At 49.7% G+C, this 19,686-nt stretch overlaps 1 protein-coding gene across 2 annotated transcripts in view; it reads right to left on the bottom strand.

Annotated features, from left to right (window-relative positions):
- The window catches only part of FBLN7 (fibulin 7), a 49,379-nt gene extending 30,922 nt beyond the window's left edge, over positions 1-18,457 (bottom strand). The window contains exon 1 of one of the 2 annotated variants that reach the window (XM_030837363.2): positions 17,975-18,457. In XM_030837363.2, the coding sequence (XP_030693223.1) occupies positions 17,975-18,457 (483 nt within the window). The remainder of the gene's footprint in view (positions 1-17,974) is intronic. The other variant, XM_060309557.1, reaches the window with a different exon arrangement.
- Between the last annotated feature and the right edge of the window lie 1,229 nt (positions 18,458-19,686).

Below are 19,686 nucleotides of genomic sequence, written 5' to 3'. Positions count from 1 at the left end.
ACGGCAAAAAAAAAAAGAAAAAAAATTGGCAGAGGATCTGAATAGACATTTTTCGAAAGAAGATATTCCAAAGATGGCCAACAGGTACATGAAAAGATGCTCAACATCACTAATCATCAGAGAAATGCAAATCAAAACAACAATAGGTATCATCTCACACCTGTTAGAATGGCTATTATAGAAAAGACAAGAGATAACAAGTGTTGGTGAAGATGTGGAGAAAAGGGAACCCTCGTGCACTGTTGGTAGGAATGTAAATTGGTGCAGACACTATGGAAAACGGATTGGAGTTTACTCAAAAAATTAAAAATAGAACTACCATATGGTCTAGCAATTCCAAAGGAAACAAAATCATATCTCGAAAAGATATATGCACCCCCATGCTCACTGCAGCGTTATTTTCAATAGCTAAGACATGGAAACCACCTAAACGTCTACTGATGGATGAATGCAAAAAGAAAATGTAGGAAAAGCCATAAAAAAGAATTAAATCCTGCCATGTGTGACAACAGGATGGACCTTGAGGACATCATGCTGAGTGAAATAAGTCAGACAGAGAAAGGTGAGCACTGTATGATCTCAGTTATATATGGAATCTGAAAAAAACCCCAACACATAGATACAGAGAACAGATTGGTGGTTGCCAGAGGCAGGGGGTCGGGGGGTTAGAGAAGTGAGTGAAGGGGGTCAAAAGGTCAAAACTTTTGGTTAGGGGCTTCCCTGGTGGTGCAGTGGTTAAGAATCCACCAATGCAGGGGACATGGGTTCAAGCCCTGGTCCGGGAAGATCCCACATGCCACGGAGCAACTAAGCCCTTGTGCCACAACTACTGAGCCTGCGCTCTACAGCCAGCAAGCCACAACTACTGAGCCCGCGTGCCACAACTACTGAGCCTGCGCTCTACAGCCAGTGAGCCACAACTACTGAGCCTGCGTGCCACAACTACTGAGCCTGCGCTCTACAGCCAGCGAGCCACAACTACTGAGCCTGCGTGCCACAACTACTGAAGCCCATGCTCCTAGAGTCCATGCTCCACAACAAAGAGAAGCCACCACAATGAGAAGCCCACGCACCACAATGAAGAGTAGCTCCCACTCGCCACAACTAGAGAAAGCCCATGCACAGCAATGAAGACCCAACACAGCCAAAAATAAATAAATTAAATTAATAAATTTATAAAAAAAAAAACTTTTGGTTTTAGGTTAAATAAGTCTGGGCATGTAATGTACAGCATGGTGACTATAGTTAACAACAATATATTGCATATGTAAGAGTTGCTAAGAGAGTAGATTTTTTTTTTTTTTTTTTGTGGTACGCGGGCCTCTCACTGCTGTGGCCTCTCCTGTTGCGGAGCACAGGCTCCGGACGCGCAGGCTCAGCGGCCATGGCTCACGGGCCCAGCCGCTCCGCGGCATGTGGGATCTTCCCGGACCGGGGCACGAACCGGTGTCCCCTGCATCGGCAGGCAGACTCTCAACCACTGCGCCACCAGGGAAGCCCAAGAGAGTAGATTTTAAAAGTTCTCATCACGAGAAAAAAATTGCAACTGTGTGAGTTGATGGATGTTAACTAGACTTACTGTGGTGATCGTTTCACAATATATACATAGAGCAAATCACTATGTTGTATACCTTGGACTAATACAAGGCTATTACACATTTATATTATATTATACAATTATATCTCAATAAAACTCAGTGGGGGGGAGACATAAAGTTTGCAAGGAAAAAAAAAAAAAGGAAGATCCTTGTCTTCCTGGCAAGTCAGCATGGCGGGGCAGAGCCAGGGTGCCAGGGCAGTGAAAAGAATGACTGCCTCTCGACATGAGGTTTGATGGGTCTGTGCAGCAGCTGCTACTAACAGGGCAGCCCCTTGATCCCAAAGTGCTGGAAATGGAGTCCCCAGGAGCCACGCTCAGAATCCATCACCTGCAGTGGACCTCAGCTTATGCCTCAGAGGCATAACTGAGTTTATCTGCAGAGATGGATGACAGGCTAGAAAGCTTCGCACCAAGTCAAATGCTCAAGAGGTCTTGCACCTTGGGGACATTAGGGGGCATCATGGAGACAAATCACGTCATAGGAGGGGGACTGAGAACCCAAGTGTTTGCCCTTTTCAAACTGAGAAAGCTTTATCGTTTTGCTTGATCATAAAAATAAAGCATGCTTCCTGCAAAACCATTCCAAACGCAGAAAAACACATCAGAACAAAGGACAAGTCCCATGACCAAAGACAACCACTGTTCATTTTTTGTGAGGTTTTAACTTTTGGATTAGATACACATGCACACACACACACAGGCATCACCTTGCAGGTGCTGGACCAAGGGACGCAGGTCCTACATTAGCTCTTTACTCTCCACTCTGGGTTGTGGCATCATTTCCATGTCAGTGAGCAGAGCAAAAGTTGGACCCTGAGCCTCAATTTCACTTCTGTTCCTCTGTGTTCTTTTCTGTCCAAGAAGGGGGTCTCCTTGCCCCCCTCCATTCGTCTGCCCACTTCTCCTCCCACACCCACCATCTGCTCTGGGCCAAGAGAAGCCACACATGGGAGCGGATCATTTCCTTCTTTATAAACATAGCTCGTCAATGAGGTCGGCCTGAGGGGGCTTTGAGGGGCTGCCAGGGTCTCAGAGGCTGGGGGACAGGAAACAGCCTGGACCCTCAGGTGTCACCCATCTGAATTTCAGCCTGGCCCTGCCACAGTGAAAGCTGGATTCCCATCTCAGGGTCCCAGACCCCAACTGTAAAAAGCAACTGTCCACTTGGGCAGGAAGGCTCACAAAGGCTGTGACTGGGCAAAGGTCAAATCCATGCAGGGGGGTGGGGGGGGAGGTGGGGGGAAGGGCTGGGAAGAGGAAGTCTCCATACCAGGGGGAAGGAAGGCGTATCTCAGAGGAAGCTGCCAAACCAGGGCCCCCACCTGCCAAGGTCTCTTCCAGGACTCTTTTTAAAATTAATGAATTAATTTATTTTTGGCTGCATCGGGTCTTCGTTGCTGCGCACGGGCTTTCTGTAGTTGCGGTGAGCAGGGGCTACTCTTCATTGCAGTGCGTTTCTGCAACGAGAAGCCCATTGCAGTGGGCTTCTCGTTGCGGTGGCTTCTCTTGTTGTGGAGCATGGGCTCCACAAGACCATAGGCGTGTGGGCTTCAGTAGTTGTGGCACATGGGCTTCAGCAGTTGTGGCACGCGGGCTCAGTAGTTGTGGCACGCGGGCTCAGTAGTTGTGGCACGCAGGCTCAGTAGTTGTGGCTCACGGGCTCTAGAGTGCAGGCTCAGTAATTGTGGCACATGGGCTTAGTTGCTCCGCGGCACTTGGGATCCTCCCGGACCAGGGCTCGAACCTGTGTCCCCTGCATTCGCAGGCAGATTCTTAACCACTGTGCCCCCATGGAAGTCCCTTCCAGGACTCTCATTTTTAATATTTTTCTCAAAGAAGAGACCCTCAAATGGTCTAAGTTTGCATCCTTTCAATACCTGGCTCCAAACCTGGCTACGCCATTGACAATAAATAATGAAAATTCGTTTCCATTTCTTAGAGTTAATAACGTATTTGTAATGGAATCAAGAAAAGACATGCAGTGAAACTCTTCCATCCTTGAGTAGGAAAAAGATCAAGATTTATCGCTTCTGGTATCAAACTCTGCCGCAGAGGGCTGGTTGCTTCCCTGAACTCAACACCAAGGGCAGTGTTTGCAGAGACGAGCAGAAGCAGAGACAGAAGTAGCAACAGCAGTCACCCCAGCCAGCTCTTCCTGAGCTGGGATGAGGTCAGGCTCCTGGGAGCAAGGAAGTCACAGAACTACCCTCCAGCCACCCCACTGCTCCTCCAGGGCAAGTCTTGTCCATCTTCTCTCCAACCCACCCTCTCACATGGATCTAATGGAGACGCCTCGGGGCTGACAACGGCCCTCTTCCTGGGAGGCTGACCAGCTCCTGAGACCCCACCTGCTGGCCCAGGGGTGGACACAGACAAAGATGATGTGTGTCCCCCAGCTCACCCCATGCCCGTGCCAGAACCCGGTAGGCGGACCTTCCCACCCCAGCCAGGCTTCCTTGCCATCTGGGCTCCGTTTACAAGTGAAGCCCAGCTCTCAAAGCCCTGAAGGGCCCAGGCATGGGGGGGCACAAGGATGGGGGGTCCTGGAGGCTCCATTCTCACGTGACCTGGCTCGACGGTCATCCTGACAGCGACAGTCTCGGCACAGTGGCTATTTCTGAGAGCTACCTCAAGGATAATAGAGCCCCAGACCCCTCCAGGCAGCCACGGATGACCCCTTGGACCTCGGAAGGGCCCTCTCACGCTGGTTTCTTCTAAGCCACAGCTATGTGTCATGTCAGCATGTTGTTAATGGGAACACAGATGTTTTGATGCCTTTAGATCTATGAAAGGACGGAGCACACTTGCCAAGTGTGTGCCTGCTAGCCAAGGCTCGAGGCTCTCTGCATCTGAGTCATGTAGAATTTGCACAAGATTTTTTTTCTCCGAAAGTTTTTTTGTTTTGTTCTGTTTTGTTTTTTTAATTTTAGGCCAAATCAGAAGCGGGTTAGAACTCCTCAACTTCTCTCATTCCAGTGACCTTGACCCAGCACCCACACAGAAGAGTAAAGGAAGGACACTTCTGGGGGAAGTGAGGGAATTTTACTTGGGGAGGTGCCCAAGGCCCTTGTTTTAGGGTTCTCCAGAGAAACAGAACCAAGAAGAACCAATTGTATCTGTGCACACCCTGTAGAAAGAGAGAGAGAGAAGGAGAGAGATTTATTTTAAGGAATTGGCTCATGCAAAGTGTGGGCTGGAGACCCAGGGAAGAGTTGGTATTGTAGCTCCAAAGGCCGTCTGGAGGCATAAAGCTCTCCTTCTTTGGGGACCTCAGTCTTTGGGATGAAGCCCACCCACATTATGGATAGCAACCTGCTTTACTCAAAGTCTACCATTTAATGCTAATCAAGTCTAAAAAAATACCTTCACAGAGACTTCCCTGACAATCCAGTGGTTAAGACTCCATGCTTCTACTGCAGGGCCGCAGGTTCAATCCCTGGTCAGGGAACTAAGATCCTGCATGCCGCACCGTGTGGCCAAAAAAAAAAAAAACCTTCACAGCAACATCGAGACTGGTGTTTCACTAAATATCTGGTCTAGCCAAGTGGACAAATAAAATTAGCTATCACAACCCTCCAGAGTCTCCCTTTGTGTACTCAGGGCATTTTGGTTTCTTACGATGCCGGCTGCCCAAAATTCTGTATTTTCGCCCCAACTCAATTCTTGTCTACTTTTTGAAATGGCCACGGGAACAATGACAACAGTGGAAGCCAAGAGGCAACACCGCCACCACACTGCACACAAGCGAACTCGTTAGATGCTCACGACAGCCCCGGGATATGGGCACCATTATTACACCCACTTTACAGGCAAGGAAGCCAAGCAGTCACTTGGCCACAGTGACACATCCAGTATTGAAATCCCAGCAGGCCTCCTCCAGACCCTGATGTGAAACTTCAGAGAGGGGTCCATGGAGACCCCCCAGGAGCCCTCCTCTGTCCATCTCCCGACTCCTCTCCTTTTCTAGCACCCCCTTGACAGGCAGCTCTGGTCACCTCTCTCCTGGCCCCTTTGCATGCCTGAGGGCGGAGAACAAGTTACAGGCAACTTGGAATCCTCATCACTGAGGACAGGACCTGAGTACACACGAGATGCTCATTTGAGCGAACCAACAAAACAGATGAATGAGGAGCGAAGGAAGATGTAAGTGTGAGCCCAGGGCAGTCTTCCTCATCTTACTCCCCAAATCCACCATATTCTTTCACCTGCTTGCCGCCCAGCCAAGCTTCCCGTGGCCACATTCACCTGCAGACTTGGTTGTGCCTTTAACACTATCACTTTACGTCCAGCAAATATCTCCCCTAATGCCCAGCCCAGTGGGGAGCTCCGTGCACACACACACATTCACACACACACATACACAATACACATATACACACACACATACCACATACACACAATACACATATACATACCACATACACACATACACACACACATATAAAACCAGCCACAGTCCCCTGTGGAGCCCCCTGGTACTGGGCCTTCCCCTCACCTCTCTCCATAACTTGAGGACCTCCTGGCTGCAGAAATGGGGCATGTTTTGCTTACTTCCTTTTGGGACTTGACCCAATATGAGTAGAGAAGGAGAGAGGAAGTTGAGAAAATAAAGAGGAAAAGAAGAGGAAAAAGAAACTTAGTATATCGCATCTTCTCCTCACTTACTCATTTTTTGTTTGATTTTTCTTCTTTTTTATATTACATTTTTTATTGCGGTATAATTGACATACAACATTCTGTTAGTTTCACATGTACAACAGAATGATTCCATAATTCATTCATTTATTCATTATTCCACAAATATTCACTAAGCATCCTACTTCGTGCCAGGTACTGACGTAAGAAACGGAGCCATCATTATCTCATTTAGTCCTCCTTGCAGCCCCCCTAGGCAGGCATGGTTATCCCCATTTCACAGCTAGAGAAACTGAGGCTCAGGGCATCTGGTTGGTCAATGGCAAGGCTACCTTACCACTCACACTGTGCCCAGTCCACCCACTGGGAAAGTACATTCTTCTTCTCTCTTCAGCCCGAGGGAACCAGGACGAGGGGCTCAGAGGCCCCAGTTTGCTAGCCGACCCTCTCAGTCCCCCCACTGTCCCCCCCAACACACGCATGGACCCTTCAGGGAACGTCAGCCCACACGTGTGCACATTCACACATGATCCAAGATTTCTGCGACTTGTGAAAGTGGACATCTGGATCTGACCGGGTCTCCTGGGGCTGACGCCAAGGAGGCGGAGGGCGCTGGGGGGCCCGGTCCTGGCGGGCAGCGTGGGCAGAATGAAGGGAACTGATGAGGTGAGTGCGGTAGGCATGGCCATGCATGAGAGGTGGAGCCTTGGAGTCCTTACTCTTAAAGTAACTCACCTGGATGGTTGTGAAGGCTCAATGACACACGTGGTACACTTTCAGATCTTCCTACCTTCGCTAGCGAAAAATCCCAAGCGTTTCTCCGTGAGCAGGCAATGGTGCGACAGAAACTACCCTGTCCTGCACCTGCACCTGCGTGCCACCTGCTCTCCCTGCATCCTCCCGGGCCCTCCTGCAATCGAAGCTTCCCAAAAGACAGAGGTCAGAACCCCAACACAGGACTCACTGGGCTAAAATCAGGGTAAGAGTCTCAGGTTTCTGGGATAAGAACATAGATATCTTTGGGCGGAGGGCATTATTCTGCTTACAGAGCCGTATGTGATCAAGCCTTGCCACCTCCAACTGTGTCCAGATCAGGCACCTTCTGTGTCCCAAGATTCAGACCTCCTCTGTGTTTCTCCACACACCTCAGCAAGATTACTTCTACCTCAGGGCCTTTGCACTGGCTGTTTCCTCTGCCCAGATTCTGCCCCTGGTCCTTGAAAGCCAGGCTCTTGTCTTTCCATTTTCATTTAGAAGCCCCCTTCTCAAAGAGCCCTTACCTGCCTACTGAGTACTAAGCAGCCTCCTGGCCACCCTCCAACACAACACCTCACTTCCACGCTCTGCCTCCAGATACGTTCAGGTTTGTCTTGTTTTTCTCTGCCTGCTTGGTGAGCCACGTGACAACAGGGTCTGTGTCCACCTCATCGTTCTCTACCCTAACACGTACTGAGCCCTTATTTTAGACCTGTTCTCTGAATGTCACTCATTTTCTCCTTCCTACAACCCCATGAGACAGGCATCTCAGAGGAGGAGACTGACTCACAGAGGCAGGAACTTGCCCCGGGTCACTCAGCCGGGAAGCATCAGAGCCGGAACACAGACCAGGCACTCAAGGTCTTCTCCACTTGCTACACTGCCTGGGGCCCTGCTGCCCCGCCAGACCCAGAGAATCACCTGGCAGGAAAGGCTCTCAGGACGTAGTTGTAGAATAGTTGTAGAATCTAACCTTACTAGTTAGATTCCTTCTGGGAAGATAAAATCTTTAATTATGCCATCAGAGAAGGCGCTGGGAGGTAATACTGACAAGTCTGTATGTTTTTCACACCACAGTGTAAATGACTGATGGTGTCTGATGCTTCCCTGGAAGAAGCTTTTCTTTTTGTCTTTTTTTGCCTACAGACACCCCCGGGGCTTTCCCTTTCTTCAGGTCAGCCAAGAATCCTCTGATTCTCTCGGCTCCCTGGGCCGTGCACCCAGTTACCGATCACACTCTGCCCCCAACCCCTCCTGCAGAGACGGGAGGTCCAGCCTAGGGGAGCAGAGGGAAGGGCATCTCCTGAGCCGGCAGCGCGCCACTTCTGTTGAGGGTCTAGAGGTAACCTGATCCCCGGCATAAAGAGACATGTCTGAGTCAGGAGCCAACCAGGTGACAACGGCGAGGTCAGGGGGCAGCCTAGGGTCTCCTGAGTCCCTGGAGTTGCCATCCCACCCCCACACCTCCAGTCTTTGATGTGAATGATGTCACGTCTCAGTCTTACCTGGAAACGCAGCCCCAAGGTGAGCTCCCTGGGCTTTGCTTCCCATTTAAGCTGCTTCCCTCTGCAGAGTCTGGCGCCCAGACTGCCAGAGGGACACGTGTTTTCCCGCATACAGGGAAAATCAATGGTTACTTCCTCGAGATAGAGATTTACTTACTGAAATGGGTAGGTTTGGGTCCTGTCAAATTGTAGGTGCCTATTGTTTTCTTAAATGGAGATGTCTGTGACATCCTTATTTTAGGTTCCAGGCAACTCCAGAGAAGCAGGGAAGACTCAGGTAGAGGGTTTGAGAGGACATAGAAAGTTCTGTCCACTCAGGGAGTCTGCTCCGTTGTCCCCAGGGCCCCAGGGCTGCACAAGCCTTGGGAAGGTTGGTAGAAGCATGGCAGCCCACCATTGCCCCTATAGATCAGGGGCACCGTCAGGCCTCTGTCAACAGTCAGGGGATGGACACTCCTCCTGCGGCAGCTGGCTGGGAGGCAGGTGGAGGTGGGCGCATGGAGGGAGGGGCCGGTGCCCAGATGGTGGGGTGAGCAGCTCCACAGGCATCTGGCTTGGTCTGCCTGGAATCAAGTCCAGTGTCAAACAGAATCCTCCAGGGGGAGCAGGCCTGGGAGGGCATCAGTTCCTGCCTGAAAGACTCCAGGCCAACCCGAGAACCCAGGGCACTGCCTCCTTCCCCAGCTGTTCACATCCAGTCCACACCCTCAGCACTCGCTGCCCAACGCCCCCGGGGGCCAGAAACTGCCCCACGGAGCAAAGGGGTCTCCACTCTTCTCTGTAATCAGGGCCGTCCTCGACAGGACTTGGAAAGAGTCCCCCTCCTGAAGTTGCCAGGGAAAGGTGGAGGCTGCTGGAGAAAGTGGAAGATGCCAGGACAGCCTCCCGGTCACCCATCCTCACCCTGACCCCACCCATCCATCTGAACACTGTCTCTGGGGGCAGTAAAGCCCTGGATCACTACTGATGAAGGTTTGCAGAATGGCAATCTCTTCCTCCCCACACCCACGCCATCTGCAATGAGGCTCTGCCAGTCTTCCCATCCAGAGGGAGGTCTGTTTTCCCATCTCCGGATATGGGCGGGTCTTGTGACTTGCTTTGGCCAACAGAATGCACTGGAAGCGATATACCAGTTCCAAGGCTGGCTCTGGATTAACCACATTGTCTAGTTTCTGTATGTGATGTTTTGACATCTGGGGCCACGCTGACTTGGCACAGACTGCCCCTCTGTGGCAGGGCCAGCAAATTCCTAGAGACAGCAAACAACACAACACCCTCCCTGCCCATGCCCAGCACACCTTTGGTAGCAAACCAACTGAACCAGAGCCCATCCGCCTGCTTATCTGGCTACGAAGCTTGTGAGACACTAACACCCGCCCAGTCCCCGCCAACAAACCTGGGGTTCGGCATCAGACGGCTAGGGGCAGCCCTATACCACCATCCTGCTACAATTATCCCAACTAGCCAATCTTAACCCGGTTAGTCCCCTTAACCTGTCTCACCCATTTCTTCCCTCAAAACCCCCAGTAAAGGCTTTCCAGAAGTTTCCCTCCCTCTCTTCCTGCCTGCTGTTCTCTCTGTAGCCCAACTTGGTATGACATTCTCCCTCCTCGATAGTGGGAGTAACACACTATCTTTTCCGGCAGTGTCTCCTGATCTGTTGGCCTCACCACACTTGGAGGACGCCAAAATCCCAGCTTCATTTTAGAACAGCGTCTCAAGAAGTCTTGGGCATTCTGCTCGTCCTGGCCCTTGACCACTTTCTACCATGTGAAAAACCCAGCTAGCCTGCTGGAGGATGAGAGGCTGCATGGAGCAGAGCCACCCTGGACCAACCAGCCGCAGCGAACCTCGCAGCCGTCCACAGGTGAAGAGGAGCCCAGACCCGAAAAGCGGAGCCTGGAGCCATTGAGCAGAACAGTCGAGCTGAGCCCAGCTCAGACTGCCACCCTGATCAGCCAACTCCAGATCTAGAGCGGCCCTTTCAAAACCAAATGCACGGTCCTTGTCTGTTTTGTTCCCGGCCTGGGCCATGGCAGTCAGCAAATATTTGTTTGATGAAATGCCCCATTTTCAAAATGGATGATTCCCATGTCCCCGTAGCTTCCGCTCACCCCCATGTATTCTTATAATACAGGCGCTGGTGTATAAAACCCTGCTGCAGGGTAGCAAATACTCCTGGTGCTGCGAGCACGGCAGATACCTTTAATTGAGCATGGTATCCTTTTGTGCTGAGTTCTCAAGCAAACAGCAATCCATCTCAACCTGGAGTCCAGCCACTCCATCGAAACTGGCAGTAGAATTGACATCGATAAGCTGACCATACTACACCGGGAAGGAACATACTTGGGTTTTCATATTTCCACCCTTCTTCATCTCATTTGTTCTCAGACCAGGGAATAGGTCTCAAACCCTCCCCACCTCCTTCCCTCCCGACTCAGTCAGTTGGGGGGACACTGGATGGGGGCATTTCCCCCCCGCCCCCGCCGCTCCTTCCTCTGGCTTTGTTCCCAGTATGAGGATTCAGCTGCCACTTCCTCAGGCACATCAGGCTCCCCATCTCCAGCGTGGGGATAATGGTGCTACCGTTGCCTGCTTTAAAGTTTCAGGGTAGAAAAATGGTGACATCTACAATAGGAAAGTGATCTGGGAAGGGCTAAGGATCGCAGATTAAAACATCATTTTTCCTGAGAACGTGTTCAAAAAAACAAGGGAATAAGCCAAGAAAGAGGAAGACATATGATCTAGAAAACATAAACTCCAGCGCAGGCCAAAGTCCCTGGGTAGCCACAGGGCCATGAGCCCAGAGAAGGTCAGCATGACTGGGATCCAGGGGGAAAGCAGCCCGACAGAATATGGACTAGGAAAGAGATTATTGGAAACAACTGTGCTTATGTAGAGGACGAACCGGGCAAAAGTGAAAAATCTTGAGGAAAACCAAAAAGTTACACAAGAAAGGAAATTAATCATAGTAGACTATTTGGCTCTGCAGCGAACAATGGAACAAAGTACTCATCTGTCGTTACAGGAGATCAATTGTTGAGAAATGGGGAGTAATTTCCAGGGCATTTAAAATCAGTTACCTCAAGAGACAGTGAGGACTGTGGAACAATTTCTTGAAAGCCACAAGCTACCAAAAGTCGCCCAAAGGAAAAAGGCTACCCTAAGTGGTTCTGTATCTGTCAGAGAAATTGAATTCATAGTTAAAAACCTTCCAGAAAAGAAATCTCCAAGCCCACAGAGTTTCACTGGTCAATTCTACCAAACATTATAAGAGGAACTGACACCACCTCTACACAGTTTCATCCAGAAAACAGAAGAGAAGGGGACAGCTCACAACACATTTTAGGAAGCCAGTATTACCCCGGTAACAAAACCAGGTAAAGACAGTAGAAGAAATCCATAAATGAGGGATAGCAAACTGTGTCTGTAGAAAGAGGGCCAGAGAGTCAAAGTTTTCATCTTTGCAGCCCATAGGGTCTCTGTTGCAACTGCTCACCTCCGCAATTGCAGTGCAAAAGGCAGGTATGGATGACATGTAAGTAATCAGTGTGGACAGATTTGACCAGCAGTGTACTGGATGTGGGTCATGGACCATAGTTTGCTGACCCCTGCTATACACCAATATCCCTCATGAACAAGATACAAGAATTCTCACAAAACATTAGCAAGTAGAATCCAGAAGTATAGACGATGTATACGATGCCATAATCAATTAGGGTTTATCTGGGAATGCAAGGCTGGTTTCAAAATTAGAAAATCAATCACACAGCATTGTAAATCAACTGTACTTCAATTTTAAAAAATTAAAAATAAATTTAAAAATTCAGTCAAAGTCATCCACTTTAATAACAGACTGAAGAAAAACCACAGGATCACATCAATGAAAGCAGAAAAAGCATGTGATAAAACTCATCACCCATTCATAATGAATACTCCATCAAACTACGGCTAGAAGAGAACCTTAACCTGACAAATGGCATCTGCAAAACCCCACAACCTAGCATCCCACTTAATATTAAAAAACGGAATGCATTCTTCGCAAGTTCTAGAACAAGGCAAGAATGTCCACTCTCTTACTCAACACAGTACTGGAAGTTTTAATAAGTGTAATAAGGCTAAATAAATAAATAAACGGCGTATGGATTAGAAAGGAAGAAATAAAATTGCCCCTATTCACAGATAACATGATTGTTTATGTAAAAAAAATCTGAGGGAATCTACAAAAAAAAAAAGCCCTATAACTAATAAGTGTGTTCCACAAAGTCACAGGACACCATGTCAACACAGAAAAGCCCACTGAATTTCCATATACAAGGAATATAGCATTGGAAATGAAAAAATTTAAAACCTAATACCACTTAAAATAGCTCCAAAAATGAAATACTTAGATATAAATCTAACAAAACATGTTTCTGTTGGTAACGAAAAAATGCTGATGAGGGAAATCAAGGAAGATCTAAATAAATGGAAAGACATATTGTTTTCACAGATTGGAAGACTCAATATTGTTAAGATGCCAATTCACCCCTAATTGATCAGTAGGTTTAATGCAGTTCCAATCAAAATTCCAGTGGAATTCTGTGGATAGGGACAAGCCGATTCTAAAATTTTAATGGAAATACAAGCTAAAATAACCGAAACAATTTTGAAAAAGAATAATAAAGTCTCAAAATCTATCCAATTTTAAGTCTTGTATAAAATTACAGTAACGGGACTTCCCTGGTGGTGCAGTGGTTAAGAATCCGCCTGCCAATGCAGGGGACACGGGTTCGATCCCTGGTCTGGGAAGATCCCACATGCCTCTGGAGCAACTAAGCCCGTGTGCCACAACTGCTGAGTCTGCGCTCTAGAGCCCGCAAACCACAACTACTGAGCCCGCGCACTACAACCACTGAAGCCCGTGCGCCTAGAGCTCGTGCTCTGCAACGAAAGGCCACTGCAATGAGAAGCCCGTGCATGGTAACAAAGAGTAGACGCCTGCTCGCCACAACTAGAGAAAGCCCGTGTGCAACGAAGACCCAATGCAGCCAAATAACTAACTAACTAACTAAATAAATAAAATTACAGTAATCAAGATAGTGTGTTACTGGCAGAAATAAACCCATATGACGCACTGATTTTTGACAAAGTTGCTCAGACAATTCAACGGCAATTCAACAGTCTTTTCTACAAATGCTGTTGGAACAAGTGGATATCTACATGCAAAGTGTTTATCTCAACATAAACCTCACACTTCACACAAAAATTAACTCAAAATAAATTACAGATCAAAATGCAAAAATGCAAAACTACAAAAATTTTAGAAGAAAACATACAAGAAAATTTTCATGATCTGGGTCAAAGAGTTCTTAGACTTGACACCAAAACCACGATCTATAAAAATAAAAAATCGATCAATTGGACTTCATCAAAATTTAAAATCTTTGGTCTGGGAAAGACACTGCTTAGACAAGCTGCAGTGAGTGAAATCCTGCCATTTGCAGCCACGTGGATGGACCTGGAGATAGTCAAAGTAAGTCAGAGAAAGACAAACATCATATGACATCACTTATGTGGAATCTAAAAAATAATGATACAAATGAACCTATTTACAAAACAGAAATAGACTCACAGGCTTAGAAAACAAATTTATGGTTACCAAAGGGGAAAGGTGGGGTAGGGAGAAGAATAAATTACAAGTTTGGGATTAACATATACACACTACTATATATAAAATAGATAATCAACAAGGATCTACTGTAGAGCACAGGGAACTATACTCAATACTCTGTAATAACCTATATGGGAAAAGAATCTGAAAAAGAATAGATATAGGAATATGTATAACTAACTCACTTTGCTGTACACCTGAAACTAACACAACATTGTAAATCAACTATACTCCAATATAAAATAAAAAAAACTTTTTTAAAGACAAGCTGCAGATAGGGAGAAAATATTGGCAACTCACACATCTGATAAGGGATTTCTATTTAGAATGTATAAAGAATACTCAAAACTTAACAATAAGAAAACAAATCACCCATTTGGAAAATGGGCAGAGGGCCTGAACAGACACTTCACCCAGTAAACTATTCAAATGGCAAATAAGCACATGAAAAGATGTCAATATTATCAGTTATTAGAGAAATGGAAATTAAAACCACAATGAGATACCATTCCATACTTATTAGAGTGACTTAGAAACAAACAGACAAACCCGATAATATTAAGTGCTGGTGAGGATGCAGGGCAACTGGGTCTTTTATGTATTGCTGGTGGGAATGCAAAATGATACAACTGATATGGAATACAGTTTGGCTGCTTCTGACAAAGTTAAAGATACACTTACCATATAACCCAGCAATCCCACTCCTAGATATTTACCCAAGAGAAATGAGTGTTTTTACATTCACACAAAAGCTGTATGGGAATGTTTACGGCAGCTCTAGTCATAATCACCAAAAACTGGAACTGATACCAGGGGTGTCATTCAGTTCAGTGGCTGAATTGATTAAAAAAAAAGCTGTGATACGTCCACACAATGGAATACTACCCAGCAATAGGAAGGAACTGTGCATCCCCAGAACGACATGGAAGAATCTTAAATGCTTTATGCTAAGTTAAAGAAGAGTCAAAAGTCTATGTACTTTTTGCTTCCATTTATATTACACTGTGAAGATGAAAAAACCATAATGATGAAGAACGGATCAGTGTTGCCAGGCGCTAGGGTGCCCGAGGGTGTGACTACATAGGGCATGATGATGTCATTTTGGGGTGGTGGAACTCTTCTGTCTCCTGACTGTGGTGGTGAGTACCACATATAGAACATAGTTCTATGGTTAAAATCATGGAAATGTACACCAAAAACATTTCTTTCCTATTACACTGTAAAAAGCAATGTATCAACTGGGAGTAGACAACCAAAAGAATGAATCTCTAATGGTGGAATTTGGAACCCTGTGACATGTGATCACAAGGAGAGGTTTTGGAGAAGGGGAAACGTTCTGAAATACCATAGCCCCCCCTCCCCACAGGCAACGAGGAGGCCGAGAGCCATTGTGGGGGAAGAGGGTGAGGCGTGGGGTGTGTTAAATGTTCTCCCTTTCCTGTCTCCCCAGCAAGGCTGTTTCTTTTCCTGGGGGAAGGCCACACAGAGTGGGCAGTAGTGTTGGGAAAGGGCTCCCACTTACGGGATCCCCACATTGCTCAACCTCCCCTCCTTCCCCAGGACCACTGGCTCTCCAACAGCAGGTCACAGAAATCTTGCAAAGTGACCCAGGACAGATGTGCTGAAAAGTCAGACAAGGATTAGGGGTGAGATTCCCCCGACTACATAGGACTTTGGGTGAAGGACAGTTTCACTAGAATTTTTAAACTAACTTCTATGGAGAATCCCTTCTGCTCCCTTTCCCCTTCACAAAGCCCAGTGAGGCAGGTGCTCTCGCAGGTAAAGAAACCAAGGTTTAGAGGAGAAGGAATTTGAGAAAGCCTGGACCTGGCAGGGCAGGGATGGGACCCAGATCTCCCCCAGGAACAGAGCCTGAGAGAGCTTACTTCCCTGCTTGAACAGCAGCTGCAGACATCTGAGAACTGCCAAGGTGTCACCACTTTTCCAGGTAACCGTCAGAGATCGGATAATGGCAGTGCAGAGCCCCTCAGCTTCCTCTGGTACTTCCTATCCACCCTGCCCCCTCTCCTGGCCTGGGTGGGGAGCCGGCTTAGGGATGCACCTACCTGTGCTTCTGGCTTTGAGCTCTGGGCCTCAGGTTCTGTTATGTAACCTGCATCGTGGGTGGGGCACCCCACTGTTCTGTTGGGTGGGTTGATTGTGGCCCTAGACCAGGCTTCTGCTGCCTGGTGGCTGAGTGACTTCCTGCAGTGGCAACTCACCGCATTCTGCACTCACACGGGCCGTGTTTGGTCTGAACTGAGTTCTCCCTGCCTGGAACCCCTTCCTGTGCCCCAAGGGCTTCTAGGTGGCCACGGTTGTGCCTGTCAGGTATTCAGTCCATAGGTGAGAGTCTGTGGGGAAGGGAAAAGGCTTGGAGACCAAGGAGAGAGATTAAATTTACTCCACTCCTTCCTGGCCATGTGAAACTTGAGTAAGTCAGAATCTCCCTGGGTCTCAGCTCCCTCATCTGCAAAATGGGGATGACAATAGTTCCCGACTCACAGCGCTGCTCTGAGAATAAAGAGCCTGCAAGATGCTTAGCAAAGAATACAGCACTCATCACTCAGTGAGCTTTCTTTCCGTCTGCCGTTACTATTATTGTTATGGACGGTATTCTTGGGGTAGCTGCCCCACAGCCCACGGGACACGCCATCGCAGAGGGAGGGGTCTCCAGTTTCCAGAGCCAGTCTGGTGATAGCTGGTTCTGAATCGAGCAATTCCAGTCTCACCTTTGGAAGACACATTTTTATCTGCATTCTTATCTTAATTTTAACCATGAGTTTTTACTGCTTAATGTAAAAGTGAACCTGGTCAAGCACATAAATCCAGTGGGACTCCAACAGACACAAACGTCAGGGAGAGAAAAATTAAACGGCGAGCTGCCTGCAAGTGTGGGAAAGAAATGCAGTCCCAAATCTAAGGTCCCCTAGGCTCAGGTGAGGCTGCTTCAGAAACCTCCCACCTGTCTGCCTGGGAAACGCGGCGAACTGCTAAGAAAGTTCTGAGCCTTTAAAAGTTGGTGGTGGGGCTTCCCTGGTGACGCAGTGGTTAAGAATCCGCCTGCCAATGCAGGGGACATGGGTTCGAGCCCTGGTCCGGGACGATCCCGCATGCCGAGGGATCAACTAAGCCCGTGAGCCACAACTACTGAGCCTGCGCTATACAGCCCGTGAGCCACAACTACTGAGCCCACCGCCGCATCTACTGAAGCCCGTGCGCCTAGAGCCCGTGCTCCGCAACAAGAGAAGCCACCGCAATGAGAAGCCTGCGCACCGCAACGAAGAGTAGCCCCCGCTTGCCACAACTAGAGAAAGCCCGTGCTCAGCAACGAAGACCCAACGCAGCCAAAAATAAATTAAATAAATAAATTTAAAAGTTGGTGGTGGTAAGAATGATATTTCAGTTAGAAATTTAAATGTTGGAAGTTGGAGGGGAGGGGACAACCTCTACCCTAATTGGGCGAGCAGGGAACTCTTCTGGAGACCTGAGGAAGACCAATGTCTCATAAATCCCAGGGCAATCTTTCTGCAAGGCACGGTTCTCACGCGGAGCCCTCTCTCTCCCTCCCCCCAGCGGACCGAGGCTTTCGCACAAACTGCTCGGCTAGACCAGCCCGGGTTCTCCCAGACGCCCGGCCCGCGATGCATCCGATGACAGATGGGGGGGATCTCACGCTTCCCTCTTAAAACTGAACCCCAGCTCCAGCCTCGCTCCAAGCCCCCAGCCCGAGCATTCCGGTGGAATGTGGCGAGCCCAGGTCCTCCGGCCTTGGCGTGGCCTCCCCTGCAAGCGGGACAGGGGAGGGGCGGGAGGGACACTGACCTGGGAAGCCCGCGATTCGGGGCAGGCGAGGAAAAGCAGCAGGAGGAAGAGCGCGCGGGGACAGTTGGGCACCATCTTGCCAATCGGAACCTTTCTGCTTGGGAAGGGGAAATAACTTTGCCTTCCCTGCCGAGGTTGTCCCAAGCCGATGCCGCAGCCGCCCCTGCGGGGAGCGGGGCTCCGCGCGGCCCCGAGCGGCTCGGGCAGGGAGGGAGGCGGGAGCCCCGGAGCGCAGCCGGGCCCGCCGCGCTCGGGAGGCGCAGTCCCGGGTCCAGGTGCGCCGCGCGCAGACCTGCAGCCGCAGCGTCCAGGAGCGTCCGCAGCCGCCCGCACGAGACAATCGCAGCGAGGCGGGGAGGCGCCAGTCCCTTGGCCAAGGCCGAGGAGGAGGGGCTGCCCGGCCAGGAATGCGCCTGGGAGCGCGCCCAACCCGCGCGGCTCCCCGAGGAGGCCGGGCGCGACGCCGAGGACGAGCGCGGGCATCTTCAGCGCCCTGGCGGGGGAGGCGGCCGAGGCGGCGCGCACGTGCGTGCGGGATCCCGGGAGCCCACCCCGCGCCGGGCCGCTCCTGACCCGCCCCTTTCCCGGCTGGGGATACTGAGGCTGACATCACCCAGCAGAAAGTGGAGCTTCAAACCCAGGTGTGTCCAACTTCAGAGCTCACGTGAGGACATCTTCCTCCACGGCCCTCGGAAGACAGGACTAGATTGGCCAGGAGATGGGCTTCATGAACTCAGACCAAGTTCTCCACCCGAGTAGACTAGTGTCTTTTTTTTGTTTGTTTTTTGTTTTTTGCGGTACGCGGGCCTCTCACTGCTGTGGCCTCTCCCGTTGCGGAGCACAGGCTCCGGACGCGCAGGCTCCGGACGCGCAGGCTCAGCGGCCATGGCTCATGGGCCCAGCCGCCCCGCGGCAGGCGGGACCCTCCCGGACCGGGGCACGAACCCGCGTCCCCTGCACCGGCAGGCGGACTCTCAACCACTGCGCCACCAGGGAAGCCCAGACTAGTGTCTTTTTAAACAATGCTATCGGGGTACAAGAACACACACGCACGGTGACTCAGAATCGACAGCCCTCCTCATTTGCTGTCCTCCACTCCCCAAACGGAAGGAGAAACTCAGTTTGGACTGGAGGCCGGGTTATGGGAACACTGGATGCTTTGCTAAGGTCGGGTGGGAAATGCCGCTGGGAAGGGCAGACATGAGCAGTCTGAGCATCCAGGGGCTGTGGGAGGAACCAGATGGCCTCAGCCCCAAGCTCCTGGAAAACATTTAAGTTCTTACTGGAAGAATGTTTTCAGAAGGCAACACTGCAGATGTCATGGTGCACACCAAGTCTGGCCAAGCCTCAAATCTATTTTTCCTTTTCCGAATTTCACTTAGCAGAGCCCACTCAGAGTTCAAGGCACAGAGCTCAGAAGGCTGCAGCCTCAGAGCAGGAACCGTTTTCCTTTGGAAAGGAAAGTTGGAGACCCCTGGAAAGGGGACTGGTGGCGCCTGGTGCAGCCTGGCCACCTGGGCAGGAGTTACCCAGGAAATCCTGCTGGGCTGCCCCCTCCACCTTCCTGCCGGAGGAAGGAGAGCAGGTCTGGTACTCCTATCTGCATTCCTGTGGAGACGGCTTGAGAGAGACCTGGGCAGAAGATTGCTTTTCCCTGTCCAGGTGGAGGGCGCTGGGCAGCAGTGACCTGAGCCCGGGCGGCCTGTGGGAAT

The sequence above is a fragment of the Globicephala melas genome, chromosome 12 (genome assembly GCF_963455315.2).
Source record: "Globicephala melas chromosome 12, mGloMel1.2, whole genome shotgun sequence".
Taxonomy (NCBI): Eukaryota; Metazoa; Chordata; class Mammalia; order Artiodactyla; family Delphinidae; genus Globicephala; species Globicephala melas.
The sequence above is the reverse complement of the archived record's forward strand: the minus strand, read 5'-3'. Positions and strand labels throughout refer to the sequence as shown.